The 23,923-nt window shown below is 41.6% G+C and overlaps 1 protein-coding gene across 1 annotated transcript in view; it reads right to left on the bottom strand.

Annotated features, from left to right (window-relative positions):
- tenm1 (teneurin transmembrane protein 1) overlaps positions 1-23,923 on the bottom strand; it is an 873,954-nt gene that overhangs the window by 93,294 nt on the left and 756,737 nt on the right. Inside the window, exon 23 of the mRNA XM_041195427.1 lies at positions 14,215-14,369. Coding sequence (XP_041051361.1) covers positions 14,215-14,369 — 155 coding nt within the window. The remainder of the gene's footprint in view (positions 1-14,214; positions 14,370-23,923) is intronic.

The raw sequence follows: 23,923 nt of genomic DNA, 5'->3' as shown, positions 1-23,923 counted from the left end.
TGAATGACTACATCTCCTAACCCATTCACAAAACATCTGGGCAGCACCTGTATATTCAACTGCAATGGTAGTAAGCCATTAGACAAAATCACTTTGGACAATTGACCCTGGCAGAGAAAGGAACTTATCCAGATATAAACTAATTATGTCTAAACCATGGACCTGGAGTCAACTTGCCATGACCATGTTTGGGTAACTGGTGAGAGGAGTTCATGTGATGAATCAACCAATCGTCTTTTGTGCTTTTAGGAAACTGTTTTTCTTCAGTCCAGAGAACAGAAGAAGCAAAGAACAGAAGATGCAGGTCCCTGAGTGGGTTTTCTCTCTCTCGCTCTCTCTCTCTCTCACACCCTCCATCCAGCCTTGTCTGTTGTTTGACTGCCTACACATCGCAGGTAGTGTTTTAAGAATCAACCTGCTGCCTCAAGAAGCAAAGATAAATCATCCATAAATATTTTTAAATCATCTCGACATCAAATCCATAGAAACCATAGAGCCCAGCCTAAAACCAATCAAGTCATCAATCTATCAGATTCAAATATTATTGACTTTTGTTGTACTTTTAAAAAAGTGTTTAATCTATCCTCTCAATTTGTAATTTACTCGTGTGTGATGTGAACCCTTGAATACATGTATGGGGATTCTATAGTCAAGGGAACAGATAGGCGCTACTGTAGCCGTCAACATGACTCCAGGATGGTATGTTGCCTCCCTGGTGCCAGCGTCTGGGATGTCACTGAATGGCTGCAGAGCATCCTGAAGGGGAAGGATGATAAGGCAGAGGTCATGGTACCTGTTGGTACCAATGACATAGGTAGAAAGAGGGATGAGGTCATGCATCAAAAATTCAGGGAGTTAGGCAGTAGACTAAAAAGCAAGATCTCTCGGGTTGTAATCTCTGGATTACGCCCAGTGCCACATGCTAGTGAGCTCAGAAATAGGAGAATAGCACAGATGAATACATAGCTTAAGAGTTGGTGCAGGAGGGATGGTTTTAGATTCCTGGATCACTGGGACTGTTTCTGGGGAAGGTGGGACCTGTACAAGTGGGGCAGTCTACATCTGAACCAGAGCGGGACTAACATCCTTGCGGGCGGGTTTGCTAGTGCTGTTGGTAGGAGTTTAAACTAATTTGGCAGGGGGAGGAGACACAGAATGTTAGCAGAATAGGGACACATCATAATACAGTAAAACAATCAAGTCAAAGGGAGTACAGCTGCATTAAGTTTCAAGGGAGTAAGGCAAGGCTGGATGGCCTCTACTTTAATGCCAGAAGTATTACAGGTAAAACGGATGAGTTAAGGGTAAGGATTAACACATGGAATTGTGATATAGTAGCCATCACTGAGACGTGGTTGAGGGAGGGGCAGGATTAGCAGCTCAACATTCTGGGATATGGAATCTTCAGGTGAGACAGGGGAGGGGGTAAAAGAGGAGGAGGCATTGCATTATTAGTTAAGAAGACAGTTACTGCAGTAAGGAGAGATGATATCTTGGAGGGGGCATCAAATGAAGCTTTGTGGGTAGAGCTTAAGAATAAAAATGGGGCAGCTACATTGTTAGGTGTTTATTATAGACCCCCAGATAGTCAGCGGGAAATTGAGGAGCAAATATGTGCACAATTTACGGAGGTGTGTAAAAACATTAACAATAGGGTAATTATATTAGGTGATTTCAACATTCCCAACATTAATTGGGATAGACATAGGCCAGAATTTTTTCATCGACAAGTTGGGGGTGGGGTCCGCTCGCTTACGTGAAAATGATGTGGGATGACATTGGGGGGAACCCCCGATGTCATCCCGCCCCATTTAAATATTCAGGAAGGCAGGCGGACAGCGAAATCAGCTGTCCGCCCGCCGACCTGTCAATAGCCAATTGAGGCCATTGACAGGATAATTAAGCCAATTAAAGGCTCTGCCCGTCCAACCTTAAGGCTGGCGGGCAGGCCAGGAGCTCCAGCGGGCTTCTGAAAAAACATGAAATCTCATCCACTGGGGGGATGTGGTTTCATGTCTGTTTTAAAAAACTTTAATAAACTTTATGTGAGATTTATTAACATGTTCCATCTCGTGTGACATTGTCACATGAGGGGGACATGTTAATAATTTTTTTATTTTACTATTATTTAAGTTTATAACACTTTCAGCGCTATCCCTGAGACAACACTTAGTCTCAGGGAGATGTGCGCTCTTCCGCATGCATGCACGAAAAAGCGCACTTTGATAGTTGGGGAATCCCTACCCCTCCCCCACACAGGAAGCACATAGCGCTTCCCGTTGGATGGCCCGCCCATTCAAAATGGCGGCAGGGTTCGTTTCAGCGGCGGGGATTGGCTGCCCGCCTGCTGCCAAGGTGGTGGGGCCCGCCCGCCATCAAGGGCAAAATTCTACCCATAGTATTAAGGGTTTGGGTGGAGTGGATTTCTTGAAATGTGTAGACGAGAACTTTTTAGATCAATGTTTAGAGGGTCCAACAAGGGACAGCGCAGTGCTGGACCTAATTCTGGGGAATGAAACTGGACAGGTGGCTGAGATGGTGGTGGGAGAGCATTTTGGTGATAGCGACCACAACAAAGTACAGTTTAAGTTTGTTATGGACAAAGAAATAGACAAGTTGCAAAAAAAATGTTTTGGATTGGGGGAGAGTGGATTTTAGTAAAATAAGGCAGGATGTGGCCAAGGGTATACTGGGAACAGCTACTTGTGGGGAAATCTACAGAAAAGCAGTGGGGGGGGGGCATTCAAAAAGGAAATGGGGAGGCCTCTAGGGCAATAGGAAGGAGTAACAAGCCCAGAGAACTATGGATGACCAGAGTTATTCAGGTTATGATGAGAAGGAAAAGAGTGGCTTTTAGCAGGTACAAGGGAAGCAAATCAGTGGAGGTGTTAGTGGAGTACAGAAAGTGCAGGGTGGAGCTTAAGAAAGCAATTAGGAGAGCAAAGAGGGGATATGAGAAAGCTCTGGCTGGTAAAAGTAGGGAAAATCCCAAGATATTTTATAAGTATATCAATGGGAGGAGGATAACCAGGGAAAGAGTAGGGCCCATGAGAGACCAAGGGGGCAATCAATGGGTGGAGCCAGAGGACATTGCTAGAGTGTTGAATGAATACTTCACATCCGTCTTCACTCAAAAGAATGAGGATGAAGATATTGAACTCGGGGAGAGAGACTGTGAGGCTCCTAAGCAATTTGATATAGGGAGTGACAAGGTATTGGTGGTAAAAATAAAAACAAAAAACTGCGGATGCTGGAAATCCAAAGCAAAAACAGAATAACCTGGAAAAACTCAGCAGGTCTAGCAGCATCGGCGGAGAAGAAAAGAGTTGATGTTTCAAGTCCTCATGACCCTTCAACAGAACTAGGTGAATCCAAGGAAGGGGTAAAATATAAGCTGGTTTAAGGTGTGTGTGTGGGGTTAAACCAGTTTATATTTCACCCCTTCCTTGGATTCACTTAGTTCTGTTGAAGGGTCATGAGGACTCGAAACGTCAATCTTTTCTTCTCCGCCGATGCTGCCAGACCTGCTGAGTTTTTCCAGGTAAAGGTATTGGTGGTGTTGGCAGGCTTAAAAGTGGACAAATCTCCAGGTCTGGATGATTTGTGTCCCAGACTGCTGAGGGAGGCAAGGAAGGAAATCGCAGGAGCTCTGACCCAAATTTTAATGCCTCTCTGGCCGCGGGGGAGGTGCCAGACGACTGGAGAACAGCCAATGTGGTTCCACTATTTAAGAAGAGTTGTAGAGATAAGCCAGGGAACTACAGACCAGTGAGTCTCACGCCAGTGGTGGGGAAACTATTGGAGAAAATTCTGAAGGAGAGAATCTATCTCCACTTGGAGAGGCAAGGTTTGATCAGGGATAGTCAATATGGCTTTGTCAGAGGGAGGTCATGCCTAACAAATTTGATGGAATTTTTTGAGGAGGTGACCAGGTGTGTAGTTGAGGGTAGTGTAGTTGATGGGAGACTTATAAAGAAGACAAATGCACATGGGATACAGGGTAATTTGATAAGGTGGATTCAAAGTTGGCTTTACTGGAGGAGACAGAGGGTGATTACAGAAAGATGCTTTAGTGACTGGAAGCCAGTGTCCAGTGGCATACCACAGGGATCTGTGCTCAGTCCCCTATTACTTGTCACTTATATAATTGACATAGATGACTATGTGGGGGATAGGATTAGTAAGTTTGTGGATGACACAAAGATTGGCCAGGTCGTTAACAGTGAGGCTGAGTGTCTTGGGCTATGGGAAGATATAGACGGGTGGTCAAATGGGCAAATAAGTGGCAGGTGGAACTTAACCCTGAAATGTGTGAAGTGATACACTTTAGAAGGAGTAATTTGACAAGGAAGCATTCAATGAATGGCATGACACAAGGAAGTTCTAAGGAACAAAGGGATCTTGGCGTGTGTGTCCATAGATCTCTGAAGGCGGAGGGGCATGTTAGTGGGGTGGTGAAAAAGGCATATGGGACACTTGCCTTTATCAATCGAGGCATAGATTACAAAAGTAGGGAGGTCATGTTGGAGTTGTATAGAACCTAGGAGATGGCCACAGCTGGAGTACTGTGTGCAGTTCTGGTCACCACATTATAGGAAGGATGTGATTGCACTAGAGGGGAGGTGGTGCAGAGGAGATTCACCAGGATGTTGCCTGCGATGAAACATTTAAGTGATGAAGAGAGGTTGGATAGACTTGGGTTGTTTTCGTTGGAGCAAAGAAGACTGAGGGGTGACCTGATCAAGGTGTACAAGATTATGAGGGGTATGGGGACAGGGTGGATAAGGAGCAGCTGTTCCCATTAGTTGAAGGGTCAGTCACAAGGGGACATAAGTTCAACGTGAGGGGCAGGAGGCTTAGGGGGGATGTGAGGAAAAACGTTTTTACGCAGATGGTGGTGACGGTCTGGAATGCACTGCCTGGGAGGGTGGTGGAGGCAGGTTGCCTCACATCCTTTAAAAAGTATCTGGGTGAGCACTTGGCACATCATAGCATTCAAGTCTATAGGTCAAGTGCTGGTAAATGGGGTTGGTAGATAGGTCAGGTGTTTCTCACGTGTCGGTGCAGACTCGATGGGCAGAAGAGCCTCTTCTGCACTGTATGATTCTGTGATTCTGTGAGAGAGAGTTGGAGCATTTTTATTATTTTTATTTAAACCTGGCATTAAGTACAATAAATTCTATTCTCTTTTGTTTTTAAAAAACTTATAAGGAAACTTATCCGTGTATGTCTTTTACAGTCATAGTGCATAAACAGTTAAACACCCACTGAATTGGCAAGCATATCCTTTTTTTTAAAAAACCCTGTTGTGGTTAAACAAGGAGTAGGAAAAGAGGGAAGCCATTCTACCCCCCTTCCTATTTGATCTTAAAATTTTCAATATTTGTTCATGATTCTTTCAATTAGCTTCAAATATTTCTTTCCTTTTTTATTAATTTTTGGGATGTGGGCATCACTGGCTTGGCCAGCATTTATTGCCATTCCTAGTTGCCCTTGAGAAGGTGGTGGTGAGTTGCCTTCTTTAACTTCTGCAGTCCCTGTGGTGTAGGTACACCCATAGTGCTGTTAGGGAGGGAGTTCCAGAATCTTGGCCTCGAAGGAATTGTGACATAGTTCCAAGTCAGGTCGGTGAATGGCTTGGAGAAAAACTTCCAGCTGGTGGTTTCTGTCCAATTCTCTACAAATCCTCATTCCGATCATAAACTGAACTCTGACATCAGACCCAAAAATTCTGGAAACATTGATACTGCATGGCTCTGAACCTTACCTTTACTTGAATAACTGTAATACTCTTAACGCTAAGCATTGCTTGTGAAGGAGGAGGCAGCTCATTTTGAAATGAAAGAGAGCAGAAAGTGATTAGCAATTTAAATCAGCTTGTTTGCCCAAATCTGATTCGCTTCATGTGGCTCCAGTACAGCTGGATTTGCACCTTGACAGAGTGGCAATTTATGCTCCAAATTTTCCGAATTAGCATCAGAGTCAATATCTTTTAAGTAGGAAAACTTTATTATTTTAATTTCAATCTTTCACTTCTTCTACAATCTTCAGTTGCTTAAAATCTGGTAATGGTTGTCACTTAATTATGACTTCCATGATTTGCCTCAACTCCTTCACTCTTTTCAACCTTGGTGGTTTGTTGAATATAGACTTTACTGTGAATTGTATGTAAATCCACCCGTAAAAAGTAAATTTGTAGTTTTATTATGTATGCATAGCCACAAATATATTCACACTTACTGGGGAGAATTTTTCCCATGTCAGGTGGAACTGGTTGGGAGCAGGCGTGGGGCAAATCGCCGCCCGCGATCAGCTGCGCCCCCCATTTTACATGGGTGGGCCAATTAAGGCCCGCCTAGGGTGACACACAGCTGGTAGTGCTTCACTATCTGTGCGGGCGGAGGGGGGGGTGGAAGAGGGAGAGTCAGAGCCTGCACGTGAAAGAGCACAGAAACCTCCCTGAGGCATGGAGCTGCCTCAGGGAGAATAAGTTCACATTGAAAGTTTCAAATAAAGAAAGATTAAAATTATTTAGACATGTCCCCTGATGTGACAGTGTCATATGATCTGGGGCATGCCTATGAATTGTGAAAAAAAAAAAAATATTTATTTACTAAAACCTTCAGGAAACTTCATCCCGCCCTGTTAATTATCTAAATTGGTTCCTAATGGCCTTAATAGGCCTTTGACAGATGGGCAGGCACGCAACCGCCCCTGGCGTGTGCCCGCCAAACAAAAGATCTGAATGACTTACGGTGATGTCAGGACGCATGCCCACCATCACCGCGCGTCATTTTACCCATTGGCATGTCGGGCCCATCCCCGCACACCGCGTGAAAATTCTGGCCACTAAATTGAGCTATAAATGAAAAATATGGAAATAGAGCAAATTGGCATTCACTTGGGTCATCTAATAACGATTGAAATATGGAAGAAATTAAAGAGGATAGAAATTACAAAAATGACACTTAACCAAATGGAAAAGTTTTTAGTATAATTGTAAAATTATGTTTGTGATGAGGTAGTGTTAAATTAACGGTTAATTCACAGTCAATAGGCAAAAAATCTATCCCAGAATGATTAAGTGTCATGTATAGTAATAGCCTTGTACAAATGCAGAAACTGGCTGTTTTGAATAGTGAAGCATAAGATTAGAGGCAACTGAGTCACATTGCAACAGAAATAGATCAAAACTGAAGACTGACTAATGACAGGGTTCTTGAAGTAATCCAAGAAAAGGAGAATTGCTTACTACCAGCACATCACTCTGGAGTCAAAGAAAGTTGTTGGGTTGTCTGGAAAAGTAATACGACAAATAAAGGCAAAACACACCACCTTTAGACATTACAATGGAATCAATAGATGTAACTTCAGGGGCTGATAAAATCCACGTTTGCAGCGCCTGGGAAACAGGAGTTGATTGATCCTCAAGTTTCAGAGAGAAAAGGAATGCATGAGGAGGAATTAACAATAACTAACATTGCAGAACCCCAGCGGATAGTTGGGCTCTAAAATGAAATATGTAAATGAAATATGTAGAAAACCAAAATAATCCAAAGTCAAAACATTTCTTTATTTTTTGGGATTGTTTGCCTACATTAAAATGTATAGATGCCTGCTAACATTGAAACCTACTTTTTGTTCAATGGATAATGCAATGCTCAGTATAATACCGAACCAGTTTAACTCAAAAAGTCTGGCCTGTCATTTGATTTATGTTGGTTTATTGATAGGTAAGCTCATATTCCCTCAAGTAGAAAAATAAAATAAGCCAACCTTCATTCTCCTGTTCAATTTCCAACAACTCCTGGATAAAAAAAATGATTAAACATATCCCTGCTGACTGAACGCCACAGAAACATTGATATTAGGAACTTCAGCAAAGTGCACAGAAAGTATGGTTTAATTACAAACCCCTCTGCCATTTTCTTTCCTCATGGCCATCTGTGATAACATCAATTACAACAAAAGTAAGCTATTGTAAAAATAATTAAAAATTGCATGGTGATAAAATATCTACATACAGCAAGACATGGGATGCTTTCATTATTAAATCTGACCCCAGTTGTAAAATATCGCATTTTTGTCTTAATTCAAGAGATTAGGATTTGGAGATGAAAAGAACGTGACGGATCTCTGCAGAGCTCTTGGCCACAAGTCAGGAGCAACTAAAGGATGTCTACATAATATTGCTAGGATTGTAATATTGTCTCAAAATGAAAAGCACCCAGCCTGTTATTCCCTCTGGCTCCTTCAGCGATTTGTAGGCCCTGAAGGAATTGGTGTTATCCTAACGAAAGCTAACTTCATACGAAAAATAGTACATCACACTGAATAGATCAATGTCACATTTATCAATGAGAGGAATCATACTTAGAAATTTCCATCGCTGGGAGTGAATCTGTTATTCCACCATATCGTAGAATGTAGCATTGACTGATATTGCAGCTTTTAAGAAATTAGCTGATTTTAAACAAAATCTATTATTGGAAATCAATGTTGGCAAGTATGTTGGAAGTCAATTTCTACCTATAGAAAGACTTGCATTACATTCACTACAACAACTAACAGGGCCTATTTATCTGCACTGTGATGGCTTACCTTTTCTTTTCTATGTAATAAAGGTTCCACCTTCTCAGTTTTCTTCATTCAAGGCTGTAGAGCTCAGTTTTTTTTGGTATTCTCTTATTGCGCAGCCTCTAATTCTGGCTATCAGTCTCATGACTTTTTTTCAGTATTTGTGTGTCTTGTTGGTCAAAACCAGACACAGTACTTAGCGTGCAGTCACTGCACACACTAGAGCACTGTACAATTTCAGGAAAAACCTGGTAAGACATTTTTTCTGGGGATTCAGCAATCCTGTTCAGCAGTCGATTCACTTTGTTAATTGCTGTTCCTCAGTGACTTGGCATGTTAAGTGATGATTCGACTAACGTGCCTCCCTCTCTTTAATTTGTCCTTTAGCTGTTCCCACAGTGCCTTATACTAAGTATTTGTAGGTTCTATGACTCAAACTCTGAGTTTGGCAACTTTACATCCTGTTTTAAATCTAAGTATTGATTTAAACTCCAAGGGGTTTCAGGGTCTAGGGCAGATATCTTGAAGCCCTCCATTGAGTATCCTAACCTACCAAACTCATATCCCACTCCAAACAAGTACCTGCAGCTTTCTTACTTTCAGTCCATTTCTTACTCTGTTTTTAGTTTGGCACATACATTTTTAAATGAAATAAGTATTGTATTTCCAATTAGCAAAGTTTGAGAAGTAGTGAGTAGTAGTTGACAGTTTTCAGTTTATGGAATCAAAAATTGGGAGAGGTACTTAATGGGTAGCCAATTTGATATTACTATTGTACACTATTATCCAAATTCAAAATTACCCCAATTAGTTTTAGATATTCTGCGTTCAAATCAGAGTGAATAGCATGAAATAGTGTAGTACTATGTTGGACTTTGAATAAACTACTACAGTTTTTCTCCTCTCTTCTAAGCAAATGACTTTTGCTGATTGGTGGTTCCATGGCTATCAAGTGCATTCAGTTTTTTATCCACATGACCTTCCTCACACCTGACCTTAAACATTGACTCTAGGTTAAATTAAGGGAGCCATCACTGTGAAACTTTATCCAGTACATGTACACTTTTTCGTGGGAGTGACTTGATGATGATCAGGAATGGAAACCCTGACTGATGTATCTTCCACCAGCTGCTGTTAAGACTATACATGTAGTGCCCTGCCTCTGCTCTGGCTGAGATCAAGTGACTGAGGGCAGACAAAGAATTGAACTTGGGATCATGCAGTATATACTTTGCCAATTTGAACATTTTGAAGATAGTTATCCTCATCAAAAAGCTTTTCTGGATCATAAACAGTAGAATTACGACAAATCAATACAAGTGTTTGAAAAATCAATGCCTTTTCGTATCCAACATGACACCTGCCCCTCTTACAGCTATTCACTGTTTTCTCTGGTGACCAGTCAGGTTTTCCATTCATTGTGGTTGGTAGCCTGCCAAATAATGTTTGTAATTCAAGTCACTTTAACATAAGTGAATTCACTTAGTGCTTCTGGTTTTCCTGGCTGCACTTTGGAAGCCAGTAATAACATTTACTTCACTTAAAGATGATAAATTTCGGCATAATCTTGGCACATGAAAAGTTATATTTAATCATGAGGATTGTGAAATTATACTCTAGTTAAATTAATTTATAAGAGCACCTCAAGCCAGTTCAATCTCAGCCTATGCTGGGTTAGCAGATATCAGCCAGGCAGTGATAGAACCACACCATACAGGGAAGACAATTTGGTCCATTGTGCTTCTGCCAGTTCTTTGAAAGTGCAAGCCAATTATTCTAAGTCCCCTGCTTTTTCTCCTTTGCCCTGCAAAATTTACCCTTTTAAGTTTTTATCCAATTTCCTTTTGAAAGTTATCATTGAATATGCTCATGCCACACTTTCCAGGTCATAACAACTCATTGGCCAGAATTTTTAGCTCGGTGGGTGGGCACACACCCGAACCAACCGAACGTGAAATGACGCGTGTTGAAGTCGGCCGAGCGTGCTGATGTCAACGTGTAGTCGCGTGATAGTTCGGTCGGCGGGCGCGCGCTGGAGCCAGAAGCCCACCCGCCGACAATTGAAAGGCCTGTTAAGGCCATTAAGTACTCAATTGTCCTGAATTTTTCACTGCCCGATCAACCTGATGGCTGGCGGGCAGGCGAAAAGGCCAAGCAGCCCTGGCATTTTTTTGCAAACCTCATCCATGGGCGGGATGAGGTTTCCAAAATCAAATATCAATTAAATAAAAACTTAAATTTTTAATTAAAAACGTCCCTGTTCATTGACAGAGTCACATGAGGGGACATGTTTCATTAAATTTTTCTGATGTTTAATAATGTTTTCAAAATATTTTCTTCGTTGCCCTGAGGCAGCTCTGTGCCTCAGGGAGATTATTCAGCGCTTTTTCACATGCATGTGGGAAGTGCATGCTAGGCCGGCTTGCATTCCTCCCTCTGCCCGCACAGGCAGCGCTCAGCCTTAATTGGCCCACCCGCATAAAATTGTGGTGTGCTGTGGATCATGGGTGGCGGTCGGCTTACTGACCACTCCTGCCCATCCCCGCTGATCCTGCACACCAAGGGCAAAATTCTGCCCATTGAATTGGAACCCTCTTCCTGTCTTTGGTGCCCCAGGCTTATGGATGTGTTAAATCAGACTACATTTTCTTCTCTTGATTGTTCCAGATAATGCATTCTGGATATGTGTGTGTTGCATGGCACAGCACTGAGCTTGGCTATCTTTGGTGAGGTGCTGGCGAGTGCCTGGTGCCCTGTGGAATTGCACCCCAGCAATTAGGGGAGGAAACTAGCAGAGAAATTTGATGCAAAAAAAAAGAAAAAAAAAAGTTGACAAGGTGAGATCAGGGTTGAAGATTTCCTCCAAGTGATATGAGCAGCAAAATTTTAAACCTGTTTTAGAGGAACACATAGTTTTGTTATACTTAGAACACAGACGCACAGAAAGAAAAATGACCCATGAGTGATGGGTAAAAATGGGTGATATCCCACCTGTTTTTTCCTTCCATTGTCTTCAAGGAAATAAAACTTGGGTGTTTTGCATAATCATAGAATGATACAGCATAGAAGGTGACCATTTGGCCCATTATGCCTGTGGCAGTTAATTTGCCATTGTCTGTTTCAAACCATTGACCAATATTAAAATACCTATTTCCCTAGTGTACCCAGATTTGCATATTACAACAATTCCTTGAAGGCAGATAGTGTTAATTTACTTACCTCAACACAGAGAAAGCAGACATTCTTTCTGCCAAATGGCACTAGAACGTCTTGATCAGAGAAAAACTGTACAATCCTTGTAACGCTTTACTTCAATGAAAAAAATGGATGGTGTGCAAGCACAAACATAACTAAAATAAACACAAAATCATAAAATATACTGAAAACCTAAATATCACAGACTGCAACATTTTCTTTGACTATGCCCTGAGGAGACCTGCTCTTGTCTTGTATGATTTATTCGTGCAGCTGTACATTACCCTGTGTGGACTCTCTTGCTGCACCTTACCGTGTTCTCATTAACATTTCTGTCTGTACACAGCAGTAAGACTCTCACCTCACACCTCAGTGTTCTAGGTTCAAATCTTGATGGAGAATAAGGATCAAGCTGCAGTCAGGTTTGTAATGAATTCATTAATTTTCAGTTAACTCATTATGCACAGCTTTATTGTTTGTGTTCTATTCAGAAATGCAAACAAAAGGTTCACTTGAAGAGGCAGAGATGGTAGTTCTTCAACTATTAGCAGTGACCTTAAAGAATTTAAAGATGCTTTTTAATTGGCAATATTTTAACTCGGAATCTGTGAGACCAGCTTCCATGAGCTGACTCGTGGTATTATGATGCTAAGTCTGGATCCCTTACGCCAGTGGCAAACTCAAGAAAAAGTTACTTAAACAAGTATTCTGGTTAAGAGCTTCCTGTGCTGGCAGCCTTAATGAGGACATCCCATTGGCTGTGCCAATATAGTTTACTAAGGAAAGAGAAATATGGCACAAGTGCCATTATCCTTTCTGGAAAGTTCTTCCATTCTTGATGTTGTTTTCTTCTATAGCCCCACAATTATTCCCCAATCCCATGGGCTGGAATTCAATTTTCATACATACTTAATAATTAGGCAAACCAGGAAAACCAGGCGCAGTTATTAAATGGCTGATGGCCTTTTAATTGGCTTGAGGTGGGTCTTATGTCCCCTTCCAAGAGAAAATCATGCCTCAGAGGAACCAACCAGGGGAACTGGGCTGGCAGCTCTCAGGCCCCAACAGCATCACTGACCACTGCAGTGAGGTCAAAAGGAAGGTGACCAGCATTGAAGCCACGATGTAAGATGAGTCTTCGTTCTCACTGGGACAGCCTGGCAAGTCTGGCAAGGGACGAGGGGGTGTGAGGGGGCATCAGTTAGAGAGGGCAAGGGGGTAAACAGGGAGAGGATTATACCTTGGAGTGCCCAAAGAGGCATCCATCACCCCCCCAACATCCCAGCACCACAGCTCGTCAGGTTTTATCTGGTGGCCTGGTGGCAGGCATGGGCCTATCCTGCCATTAGTAAAACCCCAAGGTGGTGGGAGGAAGCACTTAAGGGCCTCAACTGGCCCATGGTTGAGCCTCCTGCACCACTGGTTAAATCACAGCAGAGGCAGGCAGGGGAAAGTAGGTAGCTAGGTAGCAGGAGCGGTGCCATTAGGATGCCATTCAAACCTTAGGAACCCACCTCTCCCCCAGGCCATCTCACCCCCTGGAAGACTGCAAAATTTCGGCCTATGTTTTGGGGGTAGAAATTGGAGCTGCTGCATTCTTTTCATGGATACCTAAAAAAAGAGACTGGAAATTGAGTGGGCCTATTTCTCAGGTGTCCCTGATGGCTGGTAACAACAGGTGTTAGGTTCCTTAAATATTTAAATGAGGGCCTAAGGTCTGTTTTACATTCGCTTTCAGGAATTGGGCAATGATGAGTGGGGCAGGCATTAGGATTCTTCAGTAGGGGCTAAGTTTTGGAAAAATGTTTATTTACAATTATCTGAGAAACCAGGAGTAGCATCAATGTTTCCCCGACTACACATTGATCCTAATTGTGCTATCTGTTACTTTTTGTCCTTTTCTGTTGCCTGCTCCAACCTACCACCGGACACATCTTTTGTTCCTTGTTCCATTGCAACCTCCCTTTTGCCTTGCACCATCATGTTTTTGACATTTAATCTCTCCTCTCTTCCACACAGGCTTTCTCTTTTGTTCTTTTCCTCCCCTCCCTCTCTGTCTTTGTACATACTTTAAACCCTGTTACATCTCTAAAACTCTTTTTCTAGCTCTGATGAAAGGTCATTGACCTGAAATGATAACACTGTTTTTCTCTCTCCACAGACGCTGCCAGGCTTGCTGAGTATTTGCTGAATTTTCTGCTTTTGTTTCAGATTTCCTCCTGGGTATTACCTAGCTGTCTCTAATGGGGCAAGCAGCCCTGTATTCTCTTAAGTAAATGTGGTACAAGCACATTCAAAAAACTTTAATGAGGCCTGAGGCCCAATTTCAGGCTGGTCTCAATTGCAGCATCCAATGTTTGCACAGTGATGATTCTAGGTCTGCTGTCTTGCTTCTACTTTGTATAATGTTTCAGAATCTAATCTGCAGCTTTAAGCATTTACCTGAGAAATATCCATGACTGAGTCGCAGCTCAGAGGTTGGGTTGAGGTTAGGCCATTGGAACCTATTATCGTTGTGATTACACCATCCTGATCAACCCTTCGAATGGTAGTTCCATCCACAAAGAAGATGAATCCATACTTATCAACAGCAATCCCTATTTAGAAAAAGCAATGCAAAGAAAATAAAAGACATTGAAAAAGTTGGCAATATGACAAAATAAATAACTTAATTTATAGTCTTTTGGTAGTACAGAACTTGAGTATTGCTGAAAAAGAGACAAGTTAAAGCTTTTTGTCTTACACTCATCAGGACACTTTGCAAGAATACCAATGTAAGGGGAAAATAACAATTTTTCCTGTATGTGAAGAGAGTGCTGATTGGTTGGCAAGTGAACTCTGATTGGTAGAGGCATTGCCATAGAGAATGCACCAGTGATTTCCCTTATATTGGTAGTCTTGCAAAGTGTTCTGATGGATGCAAGACAAAAAGCTTCCACGTCTCTTTTTTCAGCAAAACGTAATTTTTATCGTGCCTTTCAAGAGCCCGGAACATTCCGAAGCTCTTCAAAGCCTAATGAAGTACTTCATATTGTAGTCACAGTTGCACTGCAGGAAACGTGGCAGCCCATTTGCCTAGATCTAGGTACCACAAACGGCAATGAATTAGGTCTGCAGCTAATCTGCCTTTCACTGGGCAGAATTTTTCAACCCGCAGGCGTACCTGACCCAGGTAGGAGTGAAATAATGCACGATAATGTCGGACAAGCGTCCCGACGTCATTGTGCACTCTGACGATATTTCACTCGGCGTGTGTGCGGGAGAGGCAACAGCGCTCCTGCCGATAATTAAGAGGCCTATTAAGGCCCTTTATCAATTAATTAAATTGAATTTTTTGTCTGCCCTCCAGCCATTCGGTCGGTGGGCGGGCGAATAGACCAGGCGACCTTTGCATTTTTAACGAAGCCTCATCCGGGGCAGGATGAGGTTTTGCACAGTAAATAAAAAAAACAATAAAAATTTTTAAAACTCATTTTCCACATGTCCCTGTTCATGTGACAGAGTCACATGTGGTGACATGTTTCCTTATTTTTGAAATCTTTATCTTTCAGGTTAAAAATCTTCAGCTCCCTGAGACAGCTCTGTGCCTTCAAGGAGATTTCACTGAGCGTACTCATGCACGTGCATAACTTCAGCGCTCATGCTCCTCCTGCCCTCCCCCCACCCCCCACCCCCCGCCCCCACCACCCCACCCCCCCCAACCCAGACAGTGCTGAGGTTATCGATGTGCATTTCATGCTGGCAGGCTGTTAATTGGCCAGCCAGCATGAGATTGCGGCTGGGGCCCGATCATGGGCGGCGGACTGTTGCGTGGCCGCTCCCAGGTCCTCCCTCCACACCCACCCAATGAGGGGGAAATCCTCCCAATTGTGTTAATTGAGGAACAAATGTTGCTAGCATACCAGGGGAACTCCACTGCTCTTTTGCATGTAGCTAAGAGGTAAGGTGGGGCCAATAATGCATTTTCAAGAGTCTAGCACTCCTTCAGTACTGCACTGAAGTGTCAGCCTGGATTATGTCCTGAAGCATTTGGGATGGGTCTTGAACTTGAAACATTTGGAAGCAGGTTGGACTGTTACCGTTGAACCAAGGATGACAACAAATAAACACTTCCTCTACACTCCCTGGATAACCAAAGGTAACAGATAGAGTAAAGCACCTTCTACACTGTCCCATTAAACACTCCCATGTCAAGAACACACAGGTTCGAGATAGGGTAAATCTAAGTAGCAATAATATGGAGAATTAGTAAAATTGCTGCAGCTCGATTAACTATGCTATTCAACTTCATGTCTGTACCAACACTGCACTAGAGACAGTGGCAATTTCCAAACCATAATTAAATATAATTATCTACACCGTACATTGCTACAAGTGTGTTTTGGATAAACATGAATTATTTCTAATTGCAGGCAAATACAAACATGGTGAACCACATTTTCACCACTGCTGACAACTGCTCTCATTCAGTCATTTTCTGTTTTATTTTTAATATTTGCAGAATATGCTTTTTAAGTATTTTGTTACTAACATAAACTATGTGTTGTGAATTTGACATATTGCTCAACAGTTTTACTCCATTTTGATCTATTTCAGAATTTTATGATTATCTTGTTCAGGAAGCTGAAATTTTAAAGCTGTATTTTGATGAAAATAGGAATGTATTCCATAGTTAACTTTCTTTTTCAACAGCACTTGGTCTTATATACAATAGATCCAGAGTAATTGTCAGCACTAAGTCTTAAACATTTGGAGATTGCATGCATCATATCTTGACCCAATGTACATTTAACTTATTTTCTTCAGAGCATATTATTTGTCTACCAGGGCTCAGTGAATCCACCTGTGAGTCAGGGGATTCTGGACTCAAGTCCCATACCAGCAGTTGAGCACATAACTTAAGTTGACATATAAGAGCAGTACAGAGGAAATACTGCACTGTGGGAAGTGTCACCTTTCAGATGAGATGTTAAACTGAGACCCTATCTTGCCTCTCAGGTGAATGCAAAAGGTCTGATGGCTCCATTTTGAAGAAGAGCATTGGATTCCACCTGGTATCCTTATCAATATTTATCCCACATCATCAATAAGAACAAGTAGATGATCTGGCAGCATCTGTGGAAAGAGATGCTCTTCACAGACGCTGCCAGACCTACTGAGCGTTTCAAGCATTTTCTGTTTTCATTTCAGAATTTCCAGTATCTGCATTAGTTTGCTTTTGTATTAGACGATCTGATTCAATCATATTGCTCTTTGTGGGGCTTTGCTGTGCACAAATTAGACATCACATTTCCTACATTAAAACAATGATTTAATCTTCATTGTACTTCATTTGTTGTAAGGGGCTTTAGGATGTCCTGAGGTCATGAAAGCAGTTATATAAATGCTAAACTTTCTTTTCATCCATAGAAAAAACAATTATATAAGTTTACCATCCGCTTGGTCCTAAGGGGCAGCTTGGTTTTATGCCATGCGCATTTTGCGAGTCAGCCAAAGGCAGTCGTCACTTTCCCTACATTTGTATTGAGCTCTGCATCAAGGGACAGATTGTCTGTCACCGTGGGCTCAAGGTAGCAGAATTTGCTAACCAGTTCCAGTGCTGTGTTGTTTAGTGTGTTCGGGGCATAGGTCCAACACTTTATCCCATGACCACGGTTTTCGTGATGATTGTAGGCAGGAAGAGCAAGTTATAGGCATGAGAGAGACAGTCCATGAGTCTTTGTAGCTGAGTTTCCGTGTGGCGCAGCATTGTCAGTGCAGGGAAGCTCCCTGATCAGGATGTGACCTTTTTGACTTCGCTTTCAGTCTGGATAGATTGTAGAGCTTCCTGTCTGACCTAGTGTGCAAGTAGACTCCTTCTATATTTGCAAGGAAGGTGAAGGTCAGATGCCAAAAAGAGTAGGGGATAGAGCATAGCCCTGTTTCACTCCATTCTTCACTTTGAAACTGTCAGGAGTGGATCCATCAAACTGTACAGTTCAATGCATGTTGTCATGGAAGGAGTGGATGAGAGTGAGGAGGTTTATAGGACAGACAGTTTTCCCCAAAATCTTGAATAGCCCTGATGGTGTCGAATGCCTTAGTGAGATCTACATAAGTAATGTAAAAGGGTATGCCCTGTTCGCTACATTTTTCTTGTAGCTGCTGTATGGAGAAGATCAAATCTGCAGTTGATCTGCCGGCTCAGCAACCACACTGTGATTCTAGCGACACCTGGTCTGCAAGTACATGGAATCTTTTAATTATGACCCTAACAAAGGCTTTCCTATGATGCTAAGGAGTGAGAAGCCCCTGTAGATGTTGCCATCTCCTCTGTCATCTTTGTTTTTGTGCAATGTGATGATTTTGGTGTCATGCATCTCCTGCGGAATTAAACTTACTTTCCAGTAGAGAAGGAGAAGGTCATAAAGGACTTGCAAAAGACGCATGGACTAACATCAAGCTGACTCTTAGGACCAAGCAGATGGTTTATAGGGCTTGTGTTCTCAGCACCTCGCTGCATGGCTGTGAATCATGTATGACTTGCAGCTACCAGGAAAAGAAGCTCAATAATTTCCATCTCCGCTTCTGCAGCACATTCTGGGTATATCCAGGCAGGACAAATTCATGAATACAGCAGTCTTCTCAAAAACAGAGTTCCCAAATGGTTGGCACTAAACGAACAGGGGTGGCTTTGTTGGATCAGGCATGTCAGCAAGATGGAAGACGGTCACATACACAAGGTCCTTCTGTATGTTGAGTAGCTGGAACCAGATGACCAGTGGGATGCCCAAGGCTCTGCTTTAAGGATGCTTGCAAGTGTGACATGAAAGCCATAAACATCAATTAACACACCAGGGAGCCCCTAGCTGGCACAAGAAGGAATGATGAAACCTCCTCTGGGCTGGTGTGCAGTACCCTGACAACAAGTGGCTACAGTAGGTTGGCAACAGGCATCAATGCCAGAAACAACAACTCATAGGGAGAATTTTCTCCCCGTTGGGAGGGCTTGGACGGGAATGGGTGCAGGCAGGCGCGCAGTCGATCGCTGCCCCCGATAGGTTGCACGCTGCCATTTTATGTTATAATTAAGGCCCACCCAGCATGACACACACCCTTAAGTGCTGAGTGTTCCCTGTGCAGGCGGGGGGAGTAGGCTGAGTCGGGGCCTGTGGTCTTTCGCTCATGTGCATGAAAGAGCGCAGAAATCTCCCTCCTTGAGGCACAGAGAGATCAGGTTGATATGTAAAAATTTAAATAAAGGAAAAGAAAATAATTTAAGACATGTCCCCTCATGCGACAATGTCACGAGTTGGGAGAGGTCTATGAATTTTTTTGAAAATTTTTATTACAGTTTAAAAACCCTCATGAAACCTCATCCCGCCCGTGGATGAGGTTTCATGATAAATGCGAAGCCCACCTGGGCTCTCTGCCTGCCCGCCAACATTAAGGTTAGATGGGTAGCTCAGTTTATTAGTTTAATTGCTGTTTAAATGGCCTTAATAAGCCTTTGACAATTTGGCCGGCGCATAGCCGATTCCGGTGTGTGCCCACTAAACTCAAGATCTGAAAGACGTGCAGTGACATTGGGATGCACGCCTGACGTCACCGCGCATCATTTTACGTGTCGACGAGCGGGCTCCGCCCTACTCGCCAACCCGAAGATTCTGCCCATAATGTCACTTGGCAGCTTCATGTGTGGTGCTTATTGGGAGAACCTACCTCTCAGGAATGGCTTTAACAGCCATCAGCAAAGATGTGCCAAATGAAGACCCCCCCGCCTAAATGGGTGTTTACTGCATGTCCATCATCTCTTCTAGTTGGAAGGATGCCAACATACATATGTTGTTTTCATCGTATTCTATTGAAGCTCAGTATTGGGGATCGACAGGCACGCCTGTATCCATTTAGTGGGCTGAATTCATATCCTGTGATGCTAATATTAAATAGGTTATATGTTTGTACAAATCTTAGCATACTATTTCAATCAAGGAATTAGTTCCGTTTGTTCATATAGCAGATGAAATAATTTCAAACCAGACTGTCAACTTGGTTGCAATACCAAAATATTGTGGATACTGGAAAACTGACATACAAACAAAAAATGCTGGAAACAGTTGACAGGTCAGACAGCATCCAGTTCAGATGAAAGGTCTATGACCTGAAATGTTAACTCTGTTTCTGACAAATGCTACCTGAACTGCTGAGCGTTTCCGGCATTTTCTGCTTCTATTTCTGTTATCATGTTTGTTGCTAACATTGTACAGTTTGATTTCAACCTTTAAGTATTAAACCAAACTATCCCTTTCATCTGCCTCTCTCCTCCGGCGTCTTTACCTATCATGTCCCACTCAGCTGGTGGCATAATTTTAAAATGCTCAATCAATCTGAATAAAATGTTCTTAAAAATTCTTATTGACTTGTACTATCATTCTAACCATTAAAGCAGCAAGAGCATTCAATAAGTCTCTAATAACCTAACAATACAAAATGATTTATTATGGTATCAGCACATGAGCAAACTCCAATGAAGACTTTCACTATGGTAGTTTTGTTCTTTTGATTTTTTTTTTGAGTGGAAAAGCTTGCAGGTATGATTACTAATAGTCGAACAACAGATTGAAAGCAAAAGCATCATTAAGGTCGAGTAGCAATATTGAGAAATGGGAGTATTGTTTCATAAAGGCAGCTGAATTTCATCTTGACGAAAATGACCTCTTTCATCAAATCTCCCCAGCAAAATGAGTTTGCCAGTTAACAGTGCAGTGGGCACCACTCATGACTGCAATGAGTCACATGGGGTTAATCAAACACTTTGAGAAGCAAAATCCAATATTTTGGATAATATACCCATCATAAACTATGATGGTCTGAGGTTCTGAAAAGGGAAAAAAGCAACACTTCTCATGCTTATTGAGCATTACTATGCAGTCATCAACTAGACCTGCATTATGAAAATAATACTGGGAACTTGACTATGAATACACTTCAATGCAAAAGATAGAAACTTCATCACTTGACCTTCAGTGCATGTAAAATTCTTGAAATCAGGAAGGTACTGTCCACTTCTCTAAAAGTACCAAGCAGAAAAAAAACACATTTTCATTTATGCTTTTTTAATACTTGTACAATGATCAAATAGTCTAATAATGCAAACAGTTATAAATCCATAGTGTACACCCTGCATTTTCATGCATTAATTAGCAAAATTTGCCTATGTGCATTTTTGTTGCTCATATCAGGAGAGAAGCTCCTTGCTGCAGTAAGCAATAATATAATATTCGTTCCCATGATCATTAGCACTGAGCCTGAAACAAAATGAATTCCCTGTGATCAGAGTACTTCAGGACTGCACTCTGAATAATGATTCTTTCAAGCAGACGTGTTGGTGTTCAGATAACAGATTAAGCAAAATGAACTGAAGTACACTGGATTGAATTTTAATTTAATTCTTCTTTTTACACATTAACAGTTTGAAATTGCATTGTGTAATATTAACAATGAATGTACTAATGCAGGCATATGAGATTTATACCTCCACCATTTTAACAAAGTTATTGATAGCAGAGGAATTTCACAGACTGTTGGGAGATATGGGCGGAAAGAGTTAAAATGCAGAATCCTGACACCAGTATTCTAAAGGAATATGACATGGCCGTAGACTGAATTTTCAAGTCTCTGTCTAATTACCCACCTGCGTCCTCTGGATCAGGAAAACATAAAACTTAATTTAAGTATGATCTGGAGACCAGAGAGAAAGGAAACTTGCATACTTTAGCAAGTTGGATAGTTGATTGCAGGATGATTGAAGGTTGAGTCAGCTGCATTCATTTCAATAGGGCCATTGTATAATGTACCACAATAGATCAGAAATGTAAAGTTGCATACGATTAGGTCATACTGTTCATGAGATTTTGATTAAGAGAGTTGTAAGAATCTAAAAATATATAAATCAAATGTATTTTAATTTGAATTTGGATTCAGCTCATGAAGATTGAAATCAAGAATTGTAACTCAAAAACACTAGCCTAGAAATTACATCACAGGCCATGCCTGTTTTATATGAATTTGCACACTCCTGTCCACCATAATGAACGTTTAGATGCCTGTAAAATGGACACAGGATGATTCAATTTCTAGGCCATTGTTTCCTCAACTTAAGTTCTTAACTTGAGTTGTAAACACTTACCTTTATCTGAGGTATTAACACCTTCAATCAATGATATTTGCTGTGAGCATATTGTCTTAGCATCATTGACTGAAATAAAATGGACTGGTTAACATAAATGCTTGTGGTAACAATATTGTACAGTGTGCTTTTAAACGTAAACCTGACAAAGGATCTAAGCCAAGTGATTAGTATTAGTGATGTGATTGAATAAACATTTAATAAGACATTTTTCTGTCTTATTATAGCTAAGGCACCCGCCCAGGATGACATAACATCTGTTTAACCATTGGACAGAAAAATGTTGCATTAAGTCATTAGAAGTTTGTTCACTTAATGAATTATCCTATTGCTGAAAGAAAAGGAATTTCAAAAGTTTTCATTTTGTACTCATCAGGACACTTGGCAAGAAAACCAATATTAGGGGCAATCAGCAATTTATACTGTATCATAAGAGAGTGCTGATTGTTTGGCAAGTGGACACTGATTGGTAGAGGTGTTGCTGTTGTGAATGCACCAGTAATGATAACTGACAGCTATCTGCCAAGCATTGTTTGAAATTTAAACCAGGCAGCTTGACCCAATTGGTCATTGCTTGCCCTGAGGAATGAGTCAAGGAATGGCTGTCACTTATTTTGTTTAGCTGAAACAGGTGCAATATGTGTACATGTTATTTCTGTCTGCAAAGAACAGGGCCCTGTGTATTAATATATGTAGTTTCCAGTATACATAAATGCACCACACTGTGAGCCTAACTGACAATGTTAAATTGGTTGCAAGTGTAAGTTTTACCATTCTGACGATTATTTAGCAAATGTTGTCCAATCCTGGAATCGCATCTAATATTGGACATTGTATCTTGAGTTTTGCAAGCACGGGTTGGTTGGGTATGCTCTGTACCTTGCCCGTTGTGAACAGCAGCTGGGGCATGCTGTTTGATACGATCCCATCAGTTTTTGGGACATACGACCTATATACCTAGCATCACACTGGCACTGTACATTAATACACAGGGTCCTGTTCTTTGCAGACAGAAAGAATATGTACACAAATTGTGCCTGTTTCAGCTAAACAAAATAAGTGACAACCATTCACTGCCTCATTCCTCAGGGCAATGCCTTGATCAATCAAGCTGCCTGGTTTAAATTTCCAACAATGTTTGGCTGTTAACTGTCAGTCACCATCACTGGTGCATGCTCGAGGAAGTGCCACTCCCAGTCGGAGTCAACTTGCCAACCAATCAGCATTCTCTTCTAATACAGTATAAATTGTTGTTTTCTCCTTATATCGGTATTCTTGCGAAGTGTCCTGATGAGTGCAAGATGAAAAGCTTTGATGTGTCTCTTTTTTCAGCAATACTCAAGTTCTATATTACCAAAAGAACTATCCTATACCTGTAATTGTAATATATTGTACAGCTCCCTCTCTGATTCTGTTAGGGAGGTGTAATTGAGGCTTGTTCAACAATGGCTGTTTGTTGTGAGTCCACATGGTGAGTCTAATCTCAGTGCAGTACACAATAGAAAGCTGGCAATGAGGATAGGATGGAATTCTCTTTTACATTTCATTTGAAAAATTGAGGGCTGAATAAGAATGTGACGCACTTCTTGGAACACCTAAAGTTGATTTTGAAGAAGTTTAAGGAGATTGAAAGGTTGCTCCATGTGCATGTCATGTTCATGTATAGCCTGGTAAGTCAGCATGGTACAGAAGTGAATGTAAAGAAATGGCACACATGGCATATTTGGCGATAACGGGTTCATTCAACCCGTTAAATAAGTATAATTATAAAAGAAGGCTTCACATTTGGCTGAATGCAAATAAAGTAGGAGATGAGGATAAAGGATATGTGTTCCTCACTATGATGGGGCCAGGTGCTTTTGATATACTTTCTAACTAGCATTGCCTGAGAGATCCCAGTACCATGGAATGTTTTTAAAATTATTTGTTCATGGGAGGTGGCAGTTAAGAGTCAACACATTGCTGTGGGTCTGGAGTCACATG

Source organism: Carcharodon carcharias, chromosome 9 (genome assembly GCF_017639515.1).
Source record: "Carcharodon carcharias isolate sCarCar2 chromosome 9, sCarCar2.pri, whole genome shotgun sequence".
Lineage (NCBI taxonomy): Eukaryota > Metazoa > Chordata > Chondrichthyes > Lamniformes > Lamnidae > Carcharodon > Carcharodon carcharias.
The sequence above is the reverse complement of the archived record's forward strand: the minus strand, read 5'-3'. Positions and strand labels throughout refer to the sequence as shown.